The sequence below is a fragment of the Struthio camelus genome, chromosome 5 (genome assembly GCF_040807025.1).
Source record: "Struthio camelus isolate bStrCam1 chromosome 5, bStrCam1.hap1, whole genome shotgun sequence".
NCBI lineage: Eukaryota > Metazoa > Chordata > Aves > Struthioniformes > Struthionidae > Struthio > Struthio camelus.
The window spans coordinates 17,550,416-17,576,236 of NC_090946.1; the positions used below are offsets into that span (position 1 = coordinate 17,550,416).

General features: G+C 41.9%; 1 protein-coding gene across 11 annotated transcripts in view; it reads left to right on the forward strand.

Moving 5' to 3' along the window:
• Nucleotides 1-25,821, forward strand: part of BRSK2 (BR serine/threonine kinase 2) — a 315,571-nt gene that overhangs the window by 144,976 nt on the left and 144,774 nt on the right. For all 11 annotated transcript variants that reach the window (XM_009674422.2, XM_009674423.2, XM_009674414.2 and 8 more), the window contains exon 2: nucleotides 10,600-10,694. In XM_009674422.2, coding sequence (XP_009672717.1) covers nucleotides 10,600-10,694 — 95 coding nt within the window. The remainder of the gene's footprint in view (nucleotides 1-10,599; nucleotides 10,695-25,821) is intronic.

The window sequence follows — 25,821 nt, forward strand, 5'->3', positions numbered from 1 at the left end:
AACCGTTTTTCTTCTGAAAGGAAATTAAGTTTGCTTTGTTTTCTTTCTTTCTTTCTTTTGTGTGTGTGTGTGTGTGGCACAGCTGACCTTACTCTCTAGATACGACGTTGTTTCCTCATAAACCTCACCTTAAATTAATGAGGAGCTTGGGTCTTTTCTGTAAACGTGTATTGAATCTGACCCCTGCTTTCCTCTCTCTATAAGGAACACAGTGAACCAGTTGTAGTGAAATTTGTACGACATGAGCAGGCAGCTCCTGTTATTCTTGGTGTAGCAGCCGATAAATGCTTTCTGCTGCATGCTGTGACCTGAGCCATTATTCTCACATTAAAGAAAATACTTTTGAAAATTAGGTTTTTTATATGCCTGTTTCTGTTCATTAAAATGATAATAGTCTAATTATTCTGACCTTTAATTCTTTTGCTGTGTCTTTCCTTTTCTAAGCCAGAAATCAGTTTTCAGTTGTTCTTTCTTCCCACTGTCCTAAGCCAAGAGGCTTGTGGCTTCTCATATTCAGTATAATTATGAAAACATATTTTGGTTTTCCTACAGTTTGTACAGAGAGTCATCCCAAGTAACGGGAAAAGTAGACCTTTACAGTTATGTCATCAGATCTCTGGCCTGTTTTATGCCGTGTAATGAGCACAATCTCCTGTAGAGGACAGGAAGCGCTTAAAACACTTGGTTACATTGAGACTGCAGAGGCCTGTGTGTAGGGCTCTAGCTCCTAGAGTCACGTGAAATCTTACTAAAAAGACTTCTTCCCATGAACAGCAGCATCCTACAAAGCTATATTCTGCAGGCTTATAAGTCTGCCATTAGGAAAGCCCAGATCTTCCCCCTGACCCCTTGTCCCTCCTGCAGCCTCAGGGAAACCCCGATCTTCCCCTTGACCTCTTGTCCTTCCAGTAGCCTCCCCCATCTCCTTTACCTTCCTATGTCCCCATGTTTAGCCTGCAGCTAGAAAAGAGACAGTACAACTAGCCTCTGCTGAGGAGTTTATTCTCATGCTGACTGACCAGCTAGGTGTTGTCTCTTAACCAGCCTGAATGACTAAAGGCTGATCTCTACCCTTACCTTTCCCTTATTGGGGCCCCTTACAAGGTCTCTCCTTACCCAGCCACTGAATTTCATGGAACCTACTATGAGATCTTTCTAGTGAGCTTAGCTGATGTTGGTCAGCTAGATCCAAAGTTGTTGGAGATAGAGGTTGGGGAGACAGCTAGATGCACAAGGTATTTGTATTAGTCTTGTTTCACTAGGAAGCCACATTTAAAAAAAAAAAAAAATCCAGACATCATTCTTCCAAACAGAAACTGGAAAAATCTGAAACTACAGTAAGATCAACTGCAACAGCAATTTAAAGAGGTTTGAACTGAGGCACTCATCTGAGCAGGATTATAACTCCAAGGCCCACTATCCTTTTAGGAGGGTAAAGCCATACTATGGGAGCAAAATTCAGATCGGGGAAGGTGAGGTGTCCCTCTTGCGCTGATATCCAAACCTTGGCCTGATTCTCCTGTTGTATGTGACAGTGTATGGTGGGAGTAACTCCATATAAAAAAGAACTGAATGACATTAGTGTAGAGGGCATTAACAGTAGTATCTCACAGACTTAGAGGTCTTTCAAACATAATGAAGTCCTTTCAGGTTCTGTAGGACCTTGTTGGTTGAGTAAAGCAGAAAGGCATAAGTCAGGGAGCAAAATACTAGGATAACTCAGTTGTTAGGTATTTATTCTGTTTGGCAGATGCTGGCTGCCCAACGAGATGACTTGCTTATAGGTCTGGTCTAGCCACAGAAAGTGTTATTTCCTGCTATAGGTCTGGTCTAGCCACAGAAAGTGTTATTTCCTGCCTAGAAGAAAGGAAAGAGTAAGGCATATGGAAGAGAAGTAAGCAAATGATAGCGAAACACAGGACAAATGGGTAAAACTGTGGAGGGTGTTTCTGTTAGAAGACATGAGAAAGTGTTAGAGATAAGGGAGGTGGAAGGCTAAGACATATGGGATAAATGGTAGATGTTATGACGGGGGAAAGAAGGGTGCCTAGAGATGTGGTGAGGACCCGTGGGGCTCGTAGCAGATATCTCATTAGGGAACACAAGGAACATCTAGGGTTTTGTGATGGACAATGAAATGAAATTTAGGGTGCAGATCTGCAAGAGATCAGCCTTTATTACTTCTATTGAATGCAGAGCAGTTTGTCCCTGGGAGAAGTCGGCAGCTGTAGAACAGTATGCAGTCTCCGTCCAGTATATTTTAACCCTGGGTGCATGTGGGCCATATTGCACTGTCATCAACAAGTCCTTCAGGAAACCATGGCAAGTGGGACATGCGCGCTTATGACTTGCTGCTTGGCATTTTGGTCGTAGCATGGGTGTGAGCGTAGTTAATCCAAATTACTTCTTGAGCCATTACTGAAGAGCAGCATATCTGCAGTCGGTGAAAATCCTGTTAGGAATCTGTCAGAAGGTGATTAAGAGATGTCAGAGGGCAGAGTAAGCTATATCAGCACTGAGTCGGGTAGATGAAGTATTATGCGGTGAACGTAATCTCATGAAGAGCGTGACCTCTGTCTTCTGTATAAAGGTTCTCTGTGCTAACCTCCTTTTTTAATTATGTTCTTAATATACATATAGTCTAACTGAAACAATCTTGGCTGAAGGGAGGGTGAAAAGGGTATCAGGGTTTCCTGATGGAGGCAGGTTGAGGCAGGATGGAAAGGTGTGGCGAAGGGGAGATGTTGAGAACTGAGCATAGAAAACAGGATTAACAGCAGCTAAAAGAACACGTGAAGAGCAGTTTCTCCACTGTCTCCCCTCCCCTCGTCCTCTCTTTCCATGCGGCACAGCGTTCCCTTCTTGTAAGTGCGTCAGTCCTTCTCAGTAGATTGCTGGACCAAGTGGGGATGTTGCAGCTCGTTACCCAGATGTTACCTAATTATAGTGACGTGTTTTCTAAAAGATGTCTTAGCAAGGATGGACAGGGCTCTGCTGGCTTCCTGATACTTCTCCCCAATAGCTGAAAATGGCCATTCTTGGTCGTCTCCTGACAAAGAATTAATGAGATCCGAAGGGAGACTTGGTTCTCATCATTCCTTAAAGAGGGTTTTTCAGAGTTTTACGGTTCTGGCTGCTCTGGGCAGAAGTCCCCTTGAAGAGCAAGAAGGAAAGCTTTTGACTAGGAGAGTTGAGGTCAAAAGCAGAGTTTTTCCAAGACCTATCCAGAGATGTAAAAACAGTTTTTTTGCTGTTGCATCAATGGAAAGATCTATTTTATTTTAATTTATCTTTTTCATTTGAAAAAAGTGAAACGACTCTTCTATTCCCGTTCTGCAGGGGGTGGGGGTGCTGCCTGAATGCTTTCACATGTATGCTTTGGAAGCTGCAGCCTGTACCTCTCCAGTGACAGCAAAGCTTATAGTCTCCCAGGTGTTTTTATATGGGAACAAAGACTTGATCTGAAATAGAAGCTCAGCCCACTAGACATCACAAGCTTCTGGTAGATCCCAGCAGACCTCAAGAGTTTGTTAGAGTTGGGCTAATGAAATACGTGACTTTACAAAAACAGCATCAACGTGTCCATCAAGGTTTATGTCCTTGTTCCCTGGGGGGACTCTTTAGACACGTGGGTGTGTATGGTAAGACGGGAAAGATAGCGTGTCAAAGGAGATCCACAGTCACGGTCTTCACTGTATTCTGCAGGCACAAAGGGTTTCTGAAGAGTATTGATTTATGAAATATTGTAAGAAAGAGACCAAGATAAAAATAGAGGTGATGTTGGTTCTGTGTGTTTTGATCCTGCTGAGTTTGGAGGATGATCCTCACATAATCTCTGAGGCATACAGTGTAAAACCTGTTCCTAGTGAGCTGGTGTGTGTATATGTGTCTATGTCTTGTTCTCTAGTATCGGGCATGTGGATCCAGTCACATCTGAGCTGATGCATTGTTCCCAACCATCTCTGCTCAGTGTGTCCCTTCGGCTGCTTGAGCAAGTGTACGGTTGACAGTGCTCATAGCTCAAGAGAGTAAATCTGGGCTACAGCAATTTAGCGTGTGGCTTCGTTGTGCCTTGAGCTGAGGCATGTGAATCCTGGCACTGATGAACACCACCTTCTATGCTCCTGCTGAGCATTTGAACTCTGGCTTTAGTCCTACTGTAATTACAGTTTATTCAATTTAGAAGCAGTTATTGCATGAGTCCTCAGAAGAGCCTTCTAGCACTAGAAACTCTCTGTAGAACGGCTCATGGTCAAATTACTTTATTATCAAAGCAAGTAGCTCTGTCCTCTTTCTTTTAGATATGTAGACAACCCTCTACCTCCTTTCCCCAGATGCAATTATAAATCGATACCATATAATTTGCATGCCACTTGATATAAGGCTTTGTTTATTTTAAAGACAGTAATTAGAGATAACAATTGGTACCGAAAAATAAACATTACTTAATAAGAAGACTGAGTAATTAAGGACAATTATTGGTTTCCAGAAGTACGATGCTCAGTAGCAAAGTTCTTTCCAGTGCAGCTAAGAAGGGCATAAGAAGCATATTGTAGGAAGCGAGAGAGTTATGTGCTAGGAAACTTGAGAAATGAAATGGAAGCCATTAGTAAGAAATTATCTAGCCCTTTCTTCCCCAGATTTGAGATGCAATTTTCCTGATTTTCATAAGGTTTTAGTCTCCATCTCTCCCTTTCCAAAGTTCTTTGTAAGGATTAATCAATTAATCCTTCTACAGTCCTTGCGAGGTAGGTATGTAAATGTTATTACCATTATTTTATGGCCGTGGAAATTATGTTGCTGGGGGCCAAATTTAATCCATTTTCCACTGTTGTAGATCTAGAGTGACTTCACTGCAGTCAGCAGACACTGCGACTGAAATAATTTAACCCTAAATAAAACCATAGCGTTTGTGAAGATAACTGTTGAGAATAAGGAACAAGAATTCTGCGTTTTAAAAACATTCTCCCATGCTTCACTTCAGTCACATTAATGCTTTTGTTTGCTTTAAAGGTTGATTTTCTAAATTGACATCCTTGAGGGTTTGTAGACATTGCAAGTACCAGTGCATGTCGTTTTCAGGAATTAACATCTGTAAATATTTTTAAGTTGTACAATAGCAACCTTCAGTTTGAAGGGATAATTTTCATTGCTAGTATATAAAGATCATTTGTACAAAGTTCATGTACAGCAAATGTGTGCACACACTAAGCTCTTTAGAAACCTATGTTCTTGGGTCTGTTCAGCCTAAGATTTTTGTTTCTCCTTTAATTCAAAGAGGGTGTTACCAGTACTAGTCTGAGCCCTGAAGTAAACCGCAAACGTTTGTGTCCTGCCGTGCCTAGATTAACATTTGCAGAGTATTCATTGGCTCAAATTAATTGGCAATTAGGTAACTCAAGTTAAAAGAGGAGTAATATTTTTTCTCTAGACATTCCTTTAATTGCTCATCCAGCCAAAATAGATACTGTTGGCCAGACAGGCCTTTTCACTTAGTTTTTTAGGGAGAAGTTTTTGCGCTCTGAAGTGAAATGAACAGCAGGCAACGTTAGATATGCGGGTAAGCATATCCTTTCTGTAGAGGGGATGCTCGTCAGTGATTTCAGAGCTTTACCAAACTAATGGCATATTTGTAAGTATTGGTTTTGTTTCAGAAGAAACTGAAAGGCCTCCACTTACCAATGGAAAAGTTACATCTATTAAATGCAGCAAATATAACTCATTTTCCATTCCACTTCTTAAAGTACTTACTGGCCTAATAGTTTAAAAAACAGAATTTAGTGACTTGTGTTTAGCATTTCTGAAAGACTAGGGGAACGTTACTCGTGGACTCTGAGTGTAACATGAACTTTATATTTAAACAGTAGTGTTATTTTATGATTTATTAGTCTCTCTCCCAAAATGATAATTTGCTTCAGATTGATATCTGTGGCAGAACCCAAGTTTGGATACGATTGGAAAAACAATTCTCTAATGTTCCCAGAATGTTTCTTACTCTCACAAAGACTCAAGTCTTAACTGTAATAGCGGGGATTGATTGTAAGGGGTTAGTGCCCACAGACATGTTCCCTCCTGTCATTATTTACACACTTGCAAAGTGGGTATGAAATAGCACCCTCTCCAAACTGTTGGTATTTCAGTCGCTCTGCCTTAGAGCAAATTACTACACAGAATATAAGGTCAAAGTGAATCAGGCTCCCCCGAAATCCTGTCCTTGGTTGCGAAGTCATGGAGGTGATTGTCAGTTACAGTATAGGTCACAGAGATGACTTTGTGCACATCTGGGATTCACTGTGTCTGTATCTCAGCTGGAGGAAAGCTTTTTTTTCTCCGTCTCTGCAGTATCTTCTGTTTGGGTAAAAGAAAGGATTCCTATCTGTACTGCCCCAGGATGGACTGTCCACTATCCAGCTAATGTGATCTGTCCCCTGCTCACCACGTAAGCCCCTGTCCTTTTCAGAAAAGATCTGTGTAAGATCTGTAAGCCTCTGCACAGTGGGAGTTTACCAGCAGCAAAATGCTCGGGCATGTTAGTTAGCAGGACAGGGCAGCATTAAGACGTGTCAGACCTATAAGTTTCCCTTTGCTTTTCTTTGCGTGTCAGCTCTGCCTTGTGTCATCTGGGTTTCCTTTTTTTCTTTTTCTTTTTTTGTGGAGAACAGCCATATGGTCCCTTTGGTTTTCACCTCGTGGCTTTTAATTGTAAATGAAAAGACAGTGTTAGCTTGCACATCCCCTGCTTTTGCGTGTGTGCATTTTTTCTTCTTTCCTCCCTGACCTGAAATTATAGGGCTCTGTTTCTGGTGAAGTGCAGTGGCTAAGACCGAAAGCAGCCCAATGTTTGCAGCTCATAAGCTGTAACAGCCTATTTGAGAGTCCTGGCATGTCAGTGCCCCTGGATTTACCTGCGGATAGAAATCAGAAGTCTGCCTGGGATGAGAGAGCATGTATGGTAACGCGTTGTTAGGTGGAACTTCAGTTTGCAATTGTTTGATTTCCACAGCGTCTCAGTGTTTCTGCCAGGACAGACCAGAGTTAAACTTAACAGTCATGAAGATTACGTGTTTTAGGTTTTAATGACTGATGTAGCTGATCAGTTCAAACTCTATTTGTTGCCTGGCAAAGTTGCTTTGAGCCAAGCCAGTGCAAAATATCTTCTTAGCAGCAGCCTTGTTTGTTTTCCTCTGGGGACCACACAGGTACCTCTGGTGGCCAGAACGCACGGATAAGCTGTACAAGCAAATATCTAACTTACTGGCACGTTTGTATTGGAGCTTCACTATAGGATCAAGGTGCTCATTAAGAGCTGTGTGTACAGTGGAGAAAGAAGTGGAAAATCCGCAGCCTCTGCCTCAACCTTGTAGGCAGCACCTTGGACACTTGCTTCTAAACATGCATTTCTGCCACTTCCATTACAATAGCACCTCAGCAGTTTACTGACATAGTTGCTTCTTATTCTCTCTAAGGGTCTGTCATTAGTCCGATAAATAATATACCTTGATTGTTGTATGTTCTCTATGTCAGTAAAAGGGTATCCTAAGTATCAGAAGGCCACAGGAGTTCAAATCCCTATATAAGTCATTTCTGAGTGATAACTCAGTAGAGTGGAGTTACCAAACTGAAGTGCAAAGCACAAGTCCTTCCTGTCCAAGCTCGGATAAGAATTTCTCTTAGGAAAGGAGGACCTTATTTTATAAATGGGCTACCAAGAGCAGGGATTTTTATTAGACTGGCATGTGAACGTCAAAAGGAGGTGGCTTGGGGTGGGGAGGTCAAGGCAGAGCAACATGTTTTATTTTTACCCCAAAACTACATTCAGTGAATTTAGTACAGTGAGAAGGGATATCTTGGGCTGTTCAGAGAGGTGTCTTCTCCATCTCCAGAAAAGAGACAGCAGTACTAAATTTCTGCATTTTTTTCTGCATTTTTTATTTTTAAAACATGAATCAGGAAAAGAGGAAAAACGTATTGAATCCCACATGCATAAGAGCTCATTCTGTTCTCTGGTACGCCAGTGTAAATTAAGAATAACTTCTTGAAGTTCGCGGAATTATTTCAATATAAAATCATTATAGTATCAGTGTGATTTTTACAAGATGCATGATGTCTTCTAATATTTGATGAACTCTTGTTATCAGAGTAAGCGGAATGATTTAATCTGAACTTTCAAGCTTCTGTGGTAGGCTAATAGCCATAAAGAGGGAGGAGACAGTGAAGATTGCCTATCCAGTGTGATGGTGTCCCAGAAGCTTAAGGTCAAAACCCTTTTAAGACTAATGACAAGATGTTTCAGTGAGGATAAAGGGAAAATAACTTATAGATCAGCAAGTGCAGTGGAACAGATGTCTTGATCTGGGAGCAAGAGTATGTAAAATCATCTCCTGAAGAGCGAGATACCAGAAGTCTATATATTTTCTTCAGGGGTGGAGGACCAGTTGCAGAGATTAGTCCTTTGACACCTTCGTTGGCCTCTTAAAGCAATTGTTCTGTAGCAGGTTGAAATGCGGCACAGTGTCACGTGTCCCGGGGGTCTGGCTACAAAGGACTGAGCCAAGGTTTGGAAATGTAAGGGGAAGGGTTTAAGAGAGGTGCACAGAGCAATGTGGTTTTGCTGTAAGAGTGATGTAGAGCTGTGACTTGTGTTGAAAGCAGAAAGTGGTAGGCACAGATTAAAAGTCCACGTACTTTCAACGAAGCACTGCCAAGTAGCCATTGCCCAAGCCCAGCACAAAGCCAAGGAGAAAAAGGAGGAGTAAGACTCTATCTGCTAGGAAGGGTGAACATCGAGCCAGCAATGCTGTGGGTAATACTGTAAATTTATTAAGTAAATACAATTCAAACGTAAGAGTGAGAATTGGCCAGTCATTGCTGCATCTTCCCCCAGCTGTGCTCTCAGCTGCTTCAGGCAGAGGACAGGCTGTTGCTGTACTCGCTTTCAAATGGATTTGTCAGCGCTCAGTGCTCTTGATTTTTGTGACTTGTTTATGTCGTGGCTGAAAAGTAAGTGTGTAAGCATTTAACCAGATGAGACTGAGAAATTATGCGACTAGAAATAACCCCCAAACTTGAGCACAGCATAGAAGAGATGTGACTACAAGTGAGTTTGGGTTTTGTTTCTCAGTATTATGACCAGAGATGAATGGTTGAGCATTTATGATTGACTGTGTAGCAAAAAAAAAAGGCAAAGCTCTGTAGCAGATTGCTGGAGTCACTGATGAAATTCCTGTTCACTTCACTGGGGACAGTTTTAGTGAGGTAGCGGTCTACATATTTCACCCCGCTATGAAAAAGTGTGAAGGCCTATGCTCGCTGCTTGTGTGGACTGCAGGCCTGTTCTATTCCCTTGGCAGACAGAGCAACGTGTTTGGCTTTGTAGTTTGGGGCAGGGGAGGGAGAAGGGCTCTTAACCGCAACGCAGCCGATCTGCTGAGAGCTGAGCTCTCTCCCTGGGCAGCGTCGGTGCTCAGAAACGTGCTGCCAAGCCCAGCAGGTCCTAGTGGCCCAGTGAGGCGCCACTTCTTACTCAAGTTAAAACTGAATTAAACCAAACGACAATTTGGCACGTTATATGTGGGGTGGGATGGAAGCCAGCCTATTAGGGCATCGTGCAGGATATGCAAGAGTAAAAGTTGAGGCAAACAGATCTCTCTTGAATAGGCCTATGAAGTAAAATTTTCCAGGGTAGAGCTTTCCTTAATGGAGGTAGAGCTGAGAGCTCAGGGGACCATAATTAACTCAGATGCACAGTTTTATCGCTCATGGGAGATACCTCAGTATACTTTGGTGTAAGTCAGCAGATTGAGATCAAAGTTCTGCAGAAGATAATGCTTTACTTATGTCACTTACCTTTTGGCTTTAATTAATTCTTTGAGTTTTGTCCCGTATTTGTGGTAAAACCTCAGACACTCTAGGAGACCGGGATATCCATATCCTTTTGCAGAGGTAAGCATTTAGTTGCACTTTAAGTTGTTTTTGTATAACAAGAATATAGTAAATAATAACAAGGATATAGTGTTATATCCAGACATGTTGGTGTTCCTCCGTGCCATAATGGTGTTCATCACAGCGTTAGCCTTATACAGCAGGGTAAATTAAAATAGTAAGGGAAAACCCTATTAAGTACCTTTTTATCCTGAACATGAAAGCTTTGGAAAGAGCTAGAAGAAATGTAGTGGTCACATCTACACTGCAGACATTTGACCATCTCATTTTGTTGATGTCTGAGCTTTCATTGATGTCGGGTGTTGCCAAAAGCTCCTAGTCTAGTGCAGTTAAATTGTCAAAAGTTTGCGTCTTACTGGTAGAACGCGCTTGGAGTGGTGAGAGCTGGAATACAGTGTTTCAGCAAAAATACAGCTTTGATGGTAGAAATTGCAGCACCATTAAGCATGTTGGCAGCCTCACTGCCAAATGGTCATAACGTGGGCTGCAGGTTCTTCATTATTCACAAGACTTTATCAGGCAGCAGGAGGGACGAGTGGAAATTCATTTTCATATAAATGGCCAACTGCTGGGTAAGATACTAATAGCAAAAAGCAGTCAATATCTCTAACAAATTCTTTCTTTCTTTTTCTTTTGCTCTCCCTATTTCTTCTGCAGGGCTTGTGAAGTTGGGGGTTCACTGTGTCACATGTCAAAAGGTTGCGATAAAAATTGTCAACAGAGAGAAGCTCAGCGAGTCGGTGCTAATGAAGGTAATTTTCTAATGGGACATTTAAAAAAAATTAAATTCTTGGCTCTGTGTCTTCTGTTCCATGCAAAATTAATATCTTTAATTATGTTTAACAAACATCCCTGTCAGTACTAGGACTATGTGAAGCATAATAACAATAATTCAGTGATGGGGGGGGAGGCTAGGGCAGCCGAAATTAAACAAGAGTATGCATGTGCTTTGAGAATAAAATTAATGGTCAGTCTTAGAGTTGTTATTTCTCTGCTGGGGCAGATGTGTGTTGGGCTTCTGAGTTTCACTGCTGGATTGCAGTCCTTAATACTTGTGGTATGTTGCAGACTGAGGTTTTAAATGTCAGTAGGAAGACATTTAAGTGAGGTTGGCAGATCTGTCGTTTGAGTACCCCTACTGCTGCTCTGCTTGCTGCACAGGTTCAATACGATCTGATGCACCAAGGTATATGACTGTTTGAAGCTGTTGTAATTCCCTTAGTGTCCACAGAGCTGTGCCACTGGAAACTGTCAAAGATTTTATCCCAGTGACCCTACGGTTCATAGTATAGGGTTTATGCCTAGCCTTGTGATAACCGTCTCCTTACATTAGGGTCATTGACGGATCTTGGAAACCCCCAAAATTAAAAAAAAAGTAGCTATGGAAGTGTCTTCATGTTATTCGGTGACTAGAAAGGCCAAATCCAACCTAATGGGAGAGAGGACAACTCCACTGCAACCAGCAGAATTTCACCAGGCTGTCACCTGCAAATATCGCTTATATTTCTGCGTGCAGCTTTACAGCACTTTATTGAGATTAACTTCTGTATGAGTACATATAACATATAACCTTATGTTGTCATTCATTATGTGCACTTGTGTGTGAGATCTGTTTTCCAGCACAGGTGAGTATAGCAACCTTACTAGGAGCAGAAGGAAAATGGGGATTAAAGGAATATAAAGTCAGTTAATGTTAGGTACACAATGTAAGTTTACTTTTCAAGGAAGGTTTCTTAAAGTTTATATTCAATTGTAATATTCTTCAAACTTACCTTTCTGGAATTGCAGTGAAATATTTGCTCCCCTGCAGTACTGTGAATTCGAGCAGTCTTCTGGTAGTGCCCGGAAGTTACCAAGCGAAATAGGCAAGAAAAGTGCAACTTAAAGGGCGATTCAGCAAATGAGCAGAACTCAGCAAAAGCAAACAAAGCATGTAAATAGCAAAACCTGAATGAGGTGTTAAACACTTTGCATCTATTCAAGAGTAACCTAGTAGGAATATTTTTTAAAAAACATGAGCATTATGTGAGCTGAAGGACACTGTCAGTGTCTGGTATCTTGTAGAAAACATTTTATTTACCTCATTGATTTTCAGAGTGGGAGGCAAATCACTTAGCATAGCAAACTGATCTCTCTGCTTTAGTTTTGTTGCATTACCCCAGTTGTAGTATAAAATCTGAGTAATGAAACAGTGTGTTAGGCCCTTGTTTACACAGCCACATGCTGAAGAGGCCGTATTATCTGTGAGATCCTACAACATCCTTTCAGAAGGAAACTGTGCATTTTGTCGGGGTTCTCGTTTCCAGACCATCTCCCGTGAGATTGTCACTTTCAAGGATTTTGTACTCTGTGCTCAGGAACAACATATGGAATTGAAGTAGTTAGCTCAGTTCTTGCATAAACTCAGTAACCAGATGTCTTTTCAGGAATGCCCTGTATCTGATGGTCAGAGGCAGGCTTTGAGGCTTTTAAGTGAATTTGGAATTGACTGTACTATTAGCCAGCTTAATCTAGCCTGGCTGAAGGGCAAAAACGCTCACGGCTTTCAGCAATCCCAGTGTGGCCATTGCCAAGCAGCCAGCTGACAGCCTGCTGGGTGAATTCAGCAGCCACAGGGAAATAGCCAACGGTGAAGCCAAATCATGGTGGTGTGGTGGCATTCCTGCTTTGCAACTCTTCCCACTGGCTTATCAGTTCCAGTGACACTCTTTGCCAGTGGGTCCTGCAGAGCAGTCCCTGGAGCCAAATGTTTTAAGTCCACAGCCACTCTCCTAAGCCAGACCCAGACTGATGGGTCTTGCTTTAATCCATCCTTGGACAGAAAAACTGGATCTGACAAATACTCACACCTGCCACATGAAGCTGTAAAACTGCAGTGCTCTGGCCATTTATTCTAGAGCATAAGGAAGAAGTCTGCTCACAGTCCTTTCAACATCTAAAACGACAGGCACAGGCACATACAGCAAGCTGCTCTCTCCTGCCTTCCCAATTCTGTTTTGACTTGCTTCTTGCAGCCTTCGTTTCTCCAGTGTTTTTGCAGTGAGCATTTGTTTGATTTTGTGCATTCAGAGAACTGTCCCTTCTTTCTGCAGCTGCTCTTCATGTGAGCTGTGCAGAACTGAGAGGCATTTGGTAAAGTGCTTTCTAATCATAACGTAGTAGTATCAATATTTCTGGAGAGAAGAATTCGGAATTGAAGCAGCTGGTCTCAATTAACAGAACTGCTGCTATGGAGATGATGCACAGGCAGGCACGATGCAGCGCAAGCTGCAGTAAACGTAGCATCCAAGCGCTTGCTGCCCTGTCAAAGGACAGGGTTGCTAAACGTACGAGTGAGCCTTTCAGTTTGCCATGCCCTTACTTGTTAAGCATAGGCTGGGGAGCGCTGTTCCTCTCTCAGTTCCACCTTGGTCCTGTTTAGGAGTGTGGCTTTTAGGGGCACAGCTACAAGTGTAATTTCTTAGATGAGAACAGGGGTCCTGGTTCTGCTCTCACTCCTGTTTTCACACAACTGGTAAATACTTTGTCCAGTTTTCTTCAATTGCTTTGTTGATAACCTCCACTGGTAGGGAGACTGACTGCCCAAGTTGCCTTTTGCTTGCTATAGTGCAAATCAGAAAAAAAGGCCTCTTAAATGAATAGCTTATAGAGAGTTTCCTGAGGTGGAAATAGAGTTCACTAATTTCACTGAATTACTTCTGCATCACCGCTTTAGGAGAGAGGGAAATTAGGCCCAGAATATAAGAGCAGAATGTGTCCGTAAAGCAGTAAAAATTCCTGAAAATGCAGGCTCACCATTGATGGCTGAATTTTCAGTGCCAACAAGAGAGTTTAGAGTTTTTGACTTCAGAATTTAAGGGTTAAAGGTAATCTTCCCTCTGACGTGTCAAATACTTGTTTAGAAATGTTGGGGAGACTTGTTCAGAAGAGTACTATCCCCTTTATCACCACATCAGCCCTCTTTCACTCCCTCCCTCCAAGGAATAAGCACAGAAAAAGCTCCTCTTTTGGTGACCTGTCAGACAAAATATTCTTTGGAAAAGCAGTAGTAGTAGAAGCAATGGGAGCATAAAGGGTGAAGAGCGAGAAGGGGACAGCTGGCCTTGGACTAATTATTTGAACACGCAGACATCCTGAGAAAGACACAGATGTCCCACACTTGATGACTGAAGCCCGGAGCTCCATATGTGTGCTTTGTGTGTGTGTGCGCGCCTTTTGTTTGTTCTGACCGTATCCTCTGGTGCTGGCCTCGAAGCAAGGCAGGTATTTCCAGGCTGGGGGATGGGAAGGGACACAGTCCCTTCCACGTTTCTCTTGTGGAGCTCACTTGAATCACGGGTGGTGGGTTTTGGGGGGATTGTTTGTTTATTTTAATGCCTTGTGGTGATAATGAGCTCTTCTTCCAAAAAACTCTGCAAAGATGTAGTATGTGTTCTTAAGCAGGAAGGATCATTCAGCCATCAGCATCAAGGAGATCACTGATTGCCTGAAATAATTGGGTGGAGAGATGGGTAGCAGGATGGTATGTTGGCCTCTTGGAGCAGCCAAGATAATCTGTGAAAGCATACAAGTAATTAGGTATTTTTGCATGGTCTTTTCATCGCCTCATTTCTTCCTGGGCTCATATGTTTATAGTTACTACTTTCTCTGCTACCTTATCCTACTGTGATTCTCTCCTTTCTTTTTCATTTTCTTTCAGTTTTTTCTTTTTCTTTTCACCCCATCATTCTTCTTTTCTTCCCCATTCTGTGATTTCTTCCTTTTTTTCCATGGCTTTTCCCCTTTTGATATGGAAATTCATGCAATAACTGTCATTGTTTTGCTGCAATAACTGCTGAAATGCAGCATGTTTTGTTCAGGTGTCCGTTCTTCAAGAAAAAATGTTATAAAACTGGGGGTAGTTCAGAGCAGATCTGAGGGAATAAGTAAACAATCAGAACTCATGTTTTATGAGAGACTCAAGGGACTCAGTCTACCTAGTTTATCAAAGAGGAGGTTAAGAGATGACTTCATCATGGGCTGTAAATACCGATAAGGAGGGTAGGCATTTGATAATAGAGGCTATTACAGTCTTGGAGACAAAAAGCGTATTGGAAACTAGTAGTTGAAAGCTATACGTAGACAGGTTAAAAGTAGAAATAATACACCCATTTGACCGCAGGGTGAAGTTACTCATTGGAACAAATTGCCAAGGGTTGTGGTGAGTTCTTCCCCCTGGAAGAATGTTAAGCTTTACATTAAACTGCCATGTGTTTTTTTTAAAACCTCAGTTCTAGCTCAGCTTCCGCTGCTGCACTTGTAGCAGGCAGTAATTGAAGAAAGTTCTGTGATCCATGCTATACGTTAGCTCTGACTAGATTAACCAGCCTCTCTGGCCTTAAAATCTGTGAATCTATGAATTTCTAATCACACGCTTGCAGTCTGTAGGAAGTCACTCATTTCTGCCTGGAGCATAAAGAGAGGGGCCTGTGCAATGTATCTGCCAAAACGCAAATTTAGGCTCCCTCAAGCTAAGGTAAAGAAGGGAATTCATGAGAGTAGCATCTTCTCGTTGGAATACCTTGCTGTCAGACTTTTCAGGCAGACTTTAGGGGTGTGACATTGGCTGACCTAGCTGTTCTCAGCTGCTGAGTAGAGGCCTGATCTACTGAAATCATTAGCAGACAGTGAGAACAACTGCAGGGAGAAGCTAAATCTGACATAGAGTTAGAAATGGACCAAATAGTGTAACTGGGTCCAAATTCAGTTTTGATCATAAAAAGGTCAGTTCCTCTGAAGTTAGTGAAGTCATGCTCACTGACACCAAACCTGAATTTGACCAACTTGGAACGTCTTTTAATATATTCAATAGTAGCCATTTTTTTTTCCAGCTGCAGTATTCAGGAGTTTAACCACTGATTGCAGTGGAAACGTTAAGCTGCTGCTGAATCCTTTTGAATACCTCTGCCAGGGAATACAAATGAACAAAGAAACAAGACCATATGATTTCAGTGAATGTGTGCCAATGTCCTAGATTCATCTAAATACAAGATACGGAGGTAGTCATATTAAAATTAGCAAACAGGCAGAAAAGTGTTTCCATTTGTTAAACAGAAGTCCCAGAGAAAAGGTTTTTAAAACATTCACCAAATTCATCCAAACATTCAGGACTCCCTGATTAAGGAGCGCTGCTATCCTGCTGTTACTCATCTATTATTCTTCTGATTGATTGTCTTATTTTTGCAAGAGGAGAATATTCCAGATGTCCTTATATTCATGGTGAAAAATGATGACATGGTAAAAGAAATTAAATATCCCCAAAACACATACAGTCTCTCATATTCATAATTTTACATGCTGCTGAACATGCAAGTTACAGTGTGCAGATGAGTAGGTTCACACTTACATGGATCAGCCCTTTCATGTTCACTGCATAGGCTTGTTATAAACACACATGCACATCCTCGTTTTGGTTTATCTTTAACCTGGAGAATTACCACATGCTTGTCTGCTTTTAGCACTGGAGGAGAGCAGATTAGAAGCATGTGCATGTCTGTGTGTATGTTTGACAGTGCGTAGGTGGTGAACAAACTAGAGGAATGATTGGCACTCATCAAAGAACGCGAGTGCACAAACACACACTTGCCCCCCCTCTGTGACCCTAGTTTGTATTCCATGAGCAACCCGTTTAGCACAGCACAGCTTCATGGTGTGAGAGTCTGTCTTCTGACTTTTAAAGAGACAAAAAAGCACCTTGCTGTATGAAAAACATGGAGAAATAAAAGGGGCTTATTTTCCCTGGCACCCTTCTGCTATAGGGAGTTTGGGACTAGGGATCTGTTATTGAATGTATAATGCAGAGTGTTTTGTTTTAATCCAGAGCTGGTGGGGAGCACTGAAAGCCTGTTCACTTGTCATCTGTTTGAGCAGTTAAAGAAGTCGGATAATTGTGTTTTCCTTCAGAGAAGAATCACTCTCCGCCTCCGCTTTCCACCACACCCACAAGTAGCACAGTTTGAGGTATTCTTAAAGAAGGAAATTAAACAAGAATCATGAGCACATGATGTACCTGTCAGAAGAACAAACCTATGTCAAGTGTGCGCAGTGGCTTTTGCTTTCTAAAGTTTGTGTGATCAATTGGGGCATTTTGGGCAAGCTATAGAAATAATTGGACCTATTTTTTCAACCTGCTTCTAATTCCAAAGAGTTCTGTTATAGCAGTCTGGCTCAAATCTCTATTGTACTAAACGTATTCTACCCACAACCCTATGTGTGCACACACAAACCCTATGTGTGCACACACATAGACACACACAACCTGCTGTCCTCATGCACTGCCTTGGTCATACAGCAATAAACGTCATTCATGAGTCCCATCTAAAACTAGTTGAAGTCAACAAATGCTTTTCCATTCATTTCCCTTGATCATGTCCATAATGCCTGGATAGACAAATCCAAATAGACTGCTTCCAGAGATGACATTGAAACATGCTCTGCCATGCAGTCCTCATCCACCTGTGAAGGGGCTGTGAATAATCAGCCTCTGAAAACCCTTTTTGTTCATCTATAACTGCTTTCACTGTAATCGTACCATACTTAGGTTTGAGGTGACATAGACCATAGTTTACCTCCAGATTGCCGTGTCTGCTAAAGCTGCTGGGAATTGTTTTCCTCCTTCTTCTTCAAAACTCACTTTTATCAAAAGATGCTGATTCACTAGAATGTTTTCTCTGAAGTAACTTTGGCTCAGTGAACTCCCAAAATATCAAAGACTAGGTTTCTTCTGAATTCTCTTTGGATTCATAGCAGGGTGTTAGGAATCCTCCTGCTTCCCATTTCTGTAAGCAGAGGCCCTGAAAGCCCTGCCTCTGCAGGGACTTCCAAGGCCTCTGAGCCCTCTGCTATGAAGCCGAGATGGAGGAAGGCTTTGGACAGGCTTCAGGAGTCCACAGCAGCAGGGCAGACTGAGCATTCACACCTCCCCAGCTAGAGAGATGTGACCCTACAAAGCATTGCTCTATAGGAGAGTGGCAGAAAGCACTGGGATCCCCAGCTCTCATCAGGTTTATTGCTCAGTTCTCTGAGAGGGAAATGATCTAGAAGTTCCCCTGAAAGGCTGAAAGGCCAGAGGGAGCCCCAGGAGAAGCTTAGCTGTGTCTTGTAGAGTTGGTGTGGAGAGCATGAAAATCTTGAGACTGGCTTCCAGAGCTTGTGACCACCGGCCTGATCCCGTAATATTTCCAGAATTCCTGGCTGGCTGGACGGCCACTTGTTCTGGGAGTCTGAAAGCCTCATGTTCCCCCCTCCTGCCTATTCTCGGTAGCAGAGCTACCCGGTGCCGTAGTCTTTGTTAACTCCAGATGGGAATCACAGGAATGGCAAGACTATCTTTTTCAAGCTGGAGCAGCAGGCTCTTTACTGCATTCAGAACTTTTCTTTGTTTGTCTCCACTTCCATTGAATTTTGATTTGACTCAAGCTAAAACAACTTATTTTAGTTCACATTTTTCAGAGACTGAATCCCTGCACTTCAGCCAGCTCCGTTCTCTGGTTAGTTAATCAGTCAGAAGAAGCCCGAGATGAAATTTATCCCAGGTCTACAGAGAGTAAAGGATGCCACGGAAGAATGGATTTTGGTTGCGCCTTACGTAGAATTGTTGGCTCTGACCATGTTTACAGATAGGAGGTGCTTTTTATGGACAATACCACTCCTTAAACATGAAGAATTACTAATTATTTTTGTCTTTTGTTTTGGTAACCCTGAAGCAGGAAAGGGTTGAGGGGGCATGTTTTCTGACCTAAACTACAGAGAGATTTTTAAGTTATGCAGCTCATTATGAAAAATACTCTGGCCTGTAATGACCACAGCTAATCACTACCTCAGTTTTGCCATGATGATGGACTAATTTGTCCTTTCTTTGCTCACACAATTTCTGCCTGGACTGAAAGTTAAATTCAGAATGGAACTCAAATGCAGTCAGTAGTCTGAAAGCTATATTGACCAATCATTTGAGAGCCGTTTCTATAAGCACTGGAGCAACTGTATAGGGTTTTTCCCCCTATGCTGGAATGGAATGAGTACACACAGTGCTAGGATATGTTCTGTTTTTTTAGAGACTATTCTATCCTGGTCTCATGAATCTGCCATGCCAGTGTTTACTCACTGTCATCGCAAAAGCCTATAAGCGGTTCAGGAGGAGGAGGAGGATGCTGGGATCTCAGTGCTGCAACACATGTGCTTTGCAAGCAATGTCATTGAGAGCCAAGGGTAACTCAGCAACTATGTGTTAGGTTGATTTTTTTTTTTTTTTTGTCTTAAGCTCTTTTTTGGGGTTGTAGATGAAAAGACTTCTGACTCCATTTTACATTGGCTTGTATTTCACATTCCAGAATCTTATCTGGAAGCCTTTTTATTACCAGCCTCCCTCCCCCCACAGGAAGGAAGGAACCAGAATTACATCAGCAAGAGCTCCAAAAGCTGTGGAACATCAATTCTGAAGCAAATTGACTAAGACCAGAATCAGGCTCAGGTTTTTGACCCTGCTTCTCTTATGCACTATAAGCACCAAAGCATCGATATACTGATCCATCCTGGTTAAGGGATGTGGTTCATCCTGTTTATAGCAGGCAAACATTGGAGCGAAGGCTATGTACAAAACTTATCCTAGTTTTTTGCTGAAATAACTCAATGTTTCATACACCGCACACCGTTCCGTTAAGAAGCATTTCTTTGGCCAGTATAGCTTATAAAAGTTTCCCAGCTCAAATAAGATGTGCCGCTCAAGGGATTTTTAACTAGTATGACTGTGAGCTTAGGGCCAGCGCTGCACTGTCAGTTGGGGGATGCAGACTCTTTCTGTTTGTTTAGCATTTTTCTGTCCAACATAAAAGTTTTGCTGATCATTTGTCAAGTGCACACCAGGCCTCACTTGGTCTATCCTCACAGTGCATGCTATTAAATAGTTAGCACAAATTTAGGGAAAATCTGGGAAGGCTCATTCCAGAGCTGTCAAATGGGACTGTTCGCTATGCCATTAGTTTGCTTGGCTGCTGTTAAAACACTTTGATTTCTCTTTCTCGCTAGTGGTAGGTTTTTAGGTATTTGGGCTTTTCCTCTTGTACCAGATGTTAGCTTTGAACTCATTGCTTTGTTTCCTAGCATCCTGTAATGCTGAATCCACGGTGAACATGTACTTAATGTGCTGCTCTGTTCATGACACACTTACACAGCAATACATTCTTTGCTTTCTCCTTCTGTGGATGCACACACCGTCCATAGAGAAGAGACTCCTGAGGTATAGCTGGAAATTTTTCCAGGTGCCTTGGTACTAAGAAAGCTCAACACTATGCTCTTACTGCACCAGCTACCACGCAGTGGCAAAATTGCCATCACGGTGTGGTTGATCCCATTCTGATGTGGGAGAAACAGTCAGCACCCTGCTTTGTCAGAGCATGGGGCATTCTTGAAACGTAGGGTGTAATATATTGTGGTGTGCTGTGCAGTTACGTTAGGAGGCAGCAGCAAATGGCTCTTTGTTGTGAGAGATAATGGAAATATCACCTTAATTCTGTACAGACTATAGAGAAGAAGAAACTGAGTTTAATCTTCAGTTTCTGCATCTATTCCAGTCCCTCAGTATGTAATGGTTGCTCAGTAACATCTCTCTTATGTTATCATACGTTGCCCCTGGTGAAATAAGGACATTTGAAAGTGGCAAGAAATTCTGGCGTGCCAAACCCAAGGCAGGCTGGCTTTTTCGAGAGCGTTCCAAACTGATGAAAAAAGTCAGGCAACCAAAGTTGCCTGTTCTTTCTGTAAATTTGGGAGTGATGCTCCAGATTTTGCTAAAATTAACCCACCCAAAGTCATCTTTTAGAACTTTTTGATAAGCTAAGGGGATAGTTGTCAACAGTTGTCAACACTTAAGAAGAAAGATCTGGCCTACAAATCATGATCTCTTGCTCCTGTTTCTGGAATATACCAGAGGCAGGAACATTCTTAAACCACTTGCAGCTCTAGCAACAAGTTTCTCCTGATCTGTACGCTCAGCAGGAAAGTGTTGAGGAAATGTCAGTCGTGCAAGGAGTAACACAACAGAGCGCAACTTTAGAGTTTTTCTTCCTCTTACGTTTCCTGCTGCTTCAGGTAATAGACACATTCCTGGAACTATCACCTCCCTCACCACCTGCATTTCCCATATACAGGTCTAAATGCAGTAGATAAAAAAAAAAAAAAAATAACAAATTGTTTATACAAGTCACTAACACCTAGTTTCTTCTCATGTCTGTTCATAAGGAATGCTCCTGTCTTTTAATGGGAGAGGTATTTTAGCTTATTTCCCCAGTTCTTAATAGCTTTTTGTACTCTTTTGTACAGCTCTGTGTAACTAAGTAACTGAGGCTAGAAGATCTCAAACGAGGACCGGAATATGCAAAAACTGCCATAACGGACATACAAGGAAATGGGAAAAAAGTTGTTAGTCTTCCCTATTGAGTCTGAAGCAGTGTTCCCATAAGGTTGTGATGTAAGTAGGTTTCCCAGAAGAATTGCTAGTAGATTACATTTTACAGCGCTCTGGAAGTCTGTTGCATTGTCCATCAGGAACCTGTCACCATGAATCCTTATAACAGAATGGATTTTAGTGTTGCTCAGTGGGCAGAAATGCAGTGTGCATGTCTAGAGTCATGTGTGTGGAGGTGGTCCAGCAGAAAGGACGTGCTATCAATAGAGGCAGAATAATTTGCCCCAGCTGTGAAATACTTTATACTAAAGTTATTTTTCAGAGATTTTTTCCTCTTATGTTTCCTTCCTAATACCCAGAAATAAATCCCCTTAGTCTAATGTTCTTATCTCTTTTCTTTGATGAATTTTCTCTCTTTGCTCCTTCTCTCTCAGCTGCCCCTGAATTTCCTGCCTAAATCCCTTCTGTCCTTTGTTAACCTCCTGTTGTTCCTCACTGTCCACTGCAGCACTTTCAGAGCAGAAAGGAAAAACACACGCACAGTAAGAGAGAGCACATTATCCTCTAGGTATTATATATATTCATTTTATCCTCCTTTCCACCTCTTAAATCAGTCCCTGATTAATCAAATCCAGAAACTAATAACCTTTACTTAAGAACAAGTGGGTGAGATTGTTGGACACAGGAAGAAGTAGTGCACAGCTGTCCTCAGAGTCATCTGGGGCCACATTTGCCCTTCCTTCTGGCATAGAGGTGTAAGTTGGGAGGTTAGTGGGCACGGAAGAACTTGAATAAAGAAGGCCAGAGCACAGGAGGGAATAGTCTGGTTTGGGCAGTCTTCCAGGCAGCAGAGTGGTGCAAATTGTGGATTTCATTTGTATATAGTACCAGCATATTTCTGATATGAGAGACAGGGCATCTGGACCCTGTCTAGTAGACTACTGGAATAAAAGATTTATTTCAAGGAGACTGAGATGTGGAAGTCTGGCAACAGGTAGGAACATGTCTAAATACTGCCTGTAACAGTAACAAAATGTAGAGGCATGTTAACCTTAAAACAATCGTTTATGAGAGGAAAGAAACTCTTAATCTCATGTGGCTGAGCAGGCCAATAGCGGTGAGAACGCTTTTAGGTAAAAGCACTGACTGAAAACTGCTTTCCTTAGTATTGAGAGAAAGCGCCACCCGTTACCAGTGACTGAGGATGTAGTATCTGATCAGTGATGGATAGTAGCCCCTTGCTGCCTGTGTACTGTGATGGTGTATAGTTTATTGAGCCATCCTGCAACTTGGCATCCCGTCCCACATTTTTTGGCAGGTATCAGTGGTTCAATGTCTCTGTGTATCTGTTTGGCTGTAAATGCATCCTCAATACAAATTAAATCAGCATTAGGATTCTCAAATGCTGGGACTGTAGCCGGTGACGTACCACTTGAAGAAGAGAAGACGTATCAAGGAGGGAGAAACCTAGGATAACCAGATTGTTACAAATCCTAAACAGGGGATGGAAGTGAAACGTTGTAGGCCATCCTCCCTCTCAAAGAGAGACTGCTGCTAACATAGGTCAGCTGTAGCTTTATTTAGCTTCGTTTTGAAGACCGAAAGGGATGGAGATTCCTCAGCTGCTGTGGGCAACCTGTTCCAGTGCTACGTTAGGTTCCTAGTGCTTTTTTCTCCCCTAATGTCTTAGTGTGGACATGAGGAAAGAGGTTGTCCAAGCATCATGGCTGCTGCATTCAGTAATGTAATTGTATTAGCCATCAAATAAAGACTTAGAGCAATTTAAAAAAAATCTGTAGTAGTTGTAAAAGAAGCTTAGACCTAGGAGAACTGTGGAGACAATGCTGAATGCAGCTCTGTGGTAGGAAGAAACAATCAGTGAATGTAAGGGCCAAGATCGCACAAATTTAACATGAGAAGAATCAGGAGAAATAAATTAGTAAAACTGAGGATCAACAGAATATGATACAAAGGACAGGGGTCTTGGCAGGTGAACCAGCAACAGCATAAACCCAGTCTAGGACTCTGATTCAAAGGTGAGTGCGCTGAGGGGACTCTAAGGCCTAAGCAGCACGTAGGAACTTGGAGTAAAGATCATATCTTTTTTTTGTGGTTTGAGTACCAACAAAAGAGCAAACACAGTAACTGGCAAAGGAGGAACACTTGCTTGGAGCCTGCCTGGAATCATAGAAATCTCAGTGGTCTCTAGGAGGGAAGGCACTGGAAATGGGCTAATGAATGCACTGGGCTGGAATGAAGGATGTAATTACTGAATTTCTCTAAATAAAGGTTTAGATATGAATCAAATTTTAAACATAAATAAAGTTCTGTAAATATAGTTTGAGGAACAACTGGCAGCCAATACGTGACATAGTGAACATATTGGCATAACTTTACTGCATTTCTAAAGAGATCTTAGCTATTTCTGACTCCTTCATTTCTTACTCTCTCAAATTGCTGGTTCTCACAGAGGCTTGACCTCCATCCTCTGATATCATCTCTCCAGCTGTTCCTTTCATTACAGGTCTCTATTTCTATTCCACTTGTTTTCCAGGTGCAGATGCAGTTAGAGATGCTGATTTTCTCTTCTTTTATTTTTACCTATCTTTTGAACTGCGATACCGTTCATATCATCCTCCATTTCTTCCTCCCCATTGCTCTAATTGCCTGGTACTATTGCAAATATATATTTTTTTCTCCTGTTTTGACTCTCAGTCCTCTGTGTACCTCTCTTCGGAATACTCCACAGTCATCCTTCTTTATTTCCGCTACCACAGTGATAACCCCTCAGGCAGCTCTGTTAACTATGTCCTCAATCCTCAGTTCAACCTTTAGCTGAGTTTAATATCCCTGTTTGCCTTAAGAGCTGTTCATTTGCCCTGGTCTGTCTTTTCAAAAGCTTGTAGAACTTAAATTAGGGTCTATTTTGTGTGCAGTCTTAACCTGAAACAAGATGCTGTCGTTTCTAGTGGTTTGATACCAGATCTGTTACTTTCAATATACCTCAAAACAGAGTTTAATACAGCTGGAATAGAGAATATTTAAAGAAAATGCTGCAGCAGCCAGTCAGAATAATCAGCGCTTTGATATGAACTTAAAAAGTTACAATATTTTAACCAATATCTATCAACAGTGTTAGTGTTATTGTTATGATAAGGACTAGGGATATCTTGACTCACAGCACACAGTGTAACGGGAGAAGTTGAGAGATCTGAGCAGAAGTGAAGAATTCAGAACCTGGCAGAAAGGTTAGGTCTTGATGGAGTTAATGCATATGCAGGTAGATATCCTAAGCTTAAAGCCTGTACTTAAACTCTGTAGAAATTAAGAATGGGTTTCAGGGTTTTATGGACTAAGCACATTCCTTAAAAAAAGTCTTAATGAATTAGCCTTGGATACTTAGTGACATAGTAGTTCAAAGATCAAGGTTGCTCCTGTGTGCATCAGAATGTATTGATGCTAGATGGGAGTTTTTTTAATTGGTTTTGTGGCCAGATAATTAAGAACGGGTATTTGTTGCCTGGTGAGGAAGTGGTATGTCAGGTAATTCTGCTAGCCATCATAGAAATAACTCACTGATTTTCAAAAAAGGATTCTGTGGCTCAAAATGGGTATAAAACGTATGGCCCAAACTCTGGGTTATCATGAGAGAGCTCTACTCTAGCTGGATTCAGTAGAAGTGCAGCTATTTGCTATAGGACTGAATTTGACCCTTGAGTTTTACATTGTGAGTCTCCCTGATTCTGTTACTGTGAGGAATAATTTTCACTCACCCATGGGCATTTTTGCTCCACCCATTTTGTGCATTTTCCAAACCATAACATCCTTCTTCTCAAACAGATGATGGGATTTTTGCTCCTTTTATTCTTAAGTGATTTCCTGAGGGGTGGGGAGATTTCTGTGCATGCAGAAGAATTATTAAACTGAGACCTCATTATAGTAACTTCAAATGGCTGGTTTAAACTGCTGACTGCCCACCTAATTCATTATGGTAAGTGTTCTTTGCTTCTGGGCACCTCCCTCTCTGTGTGCGCCACAGTGATGCAACAAGAAATGCAGAGGTTTCTGTGGGATCTTGACATCTCGCCCAAAGCACCAAAGGGCATGGACTGCATGGGTTTGTGAATTTACTCTCTTCCTGCAGAATCGAATTCTCCCTGTGGATCTGCTGGTACATTTGTGCAAGCACAAGAATATATAAATTAGAAAACCAGAGTAGAACAGGATTAAGTTTTAATCAGTCAGCATTGTTTGTAAGTTCATATGTTTGCTTGAGAAATTATGCCTTTGGAAAAGGCAGTACACAGGTAGCATGGATGCTGCTTTGACTCCCAGAATATGCTGCAATGCAAAACATACCCAGCACATTATACGTGGTACTATCTATATAGGTTCAAGCTCTGGAGAGGGAATGGGGTCTGCCCTGTAAAAACTGAACC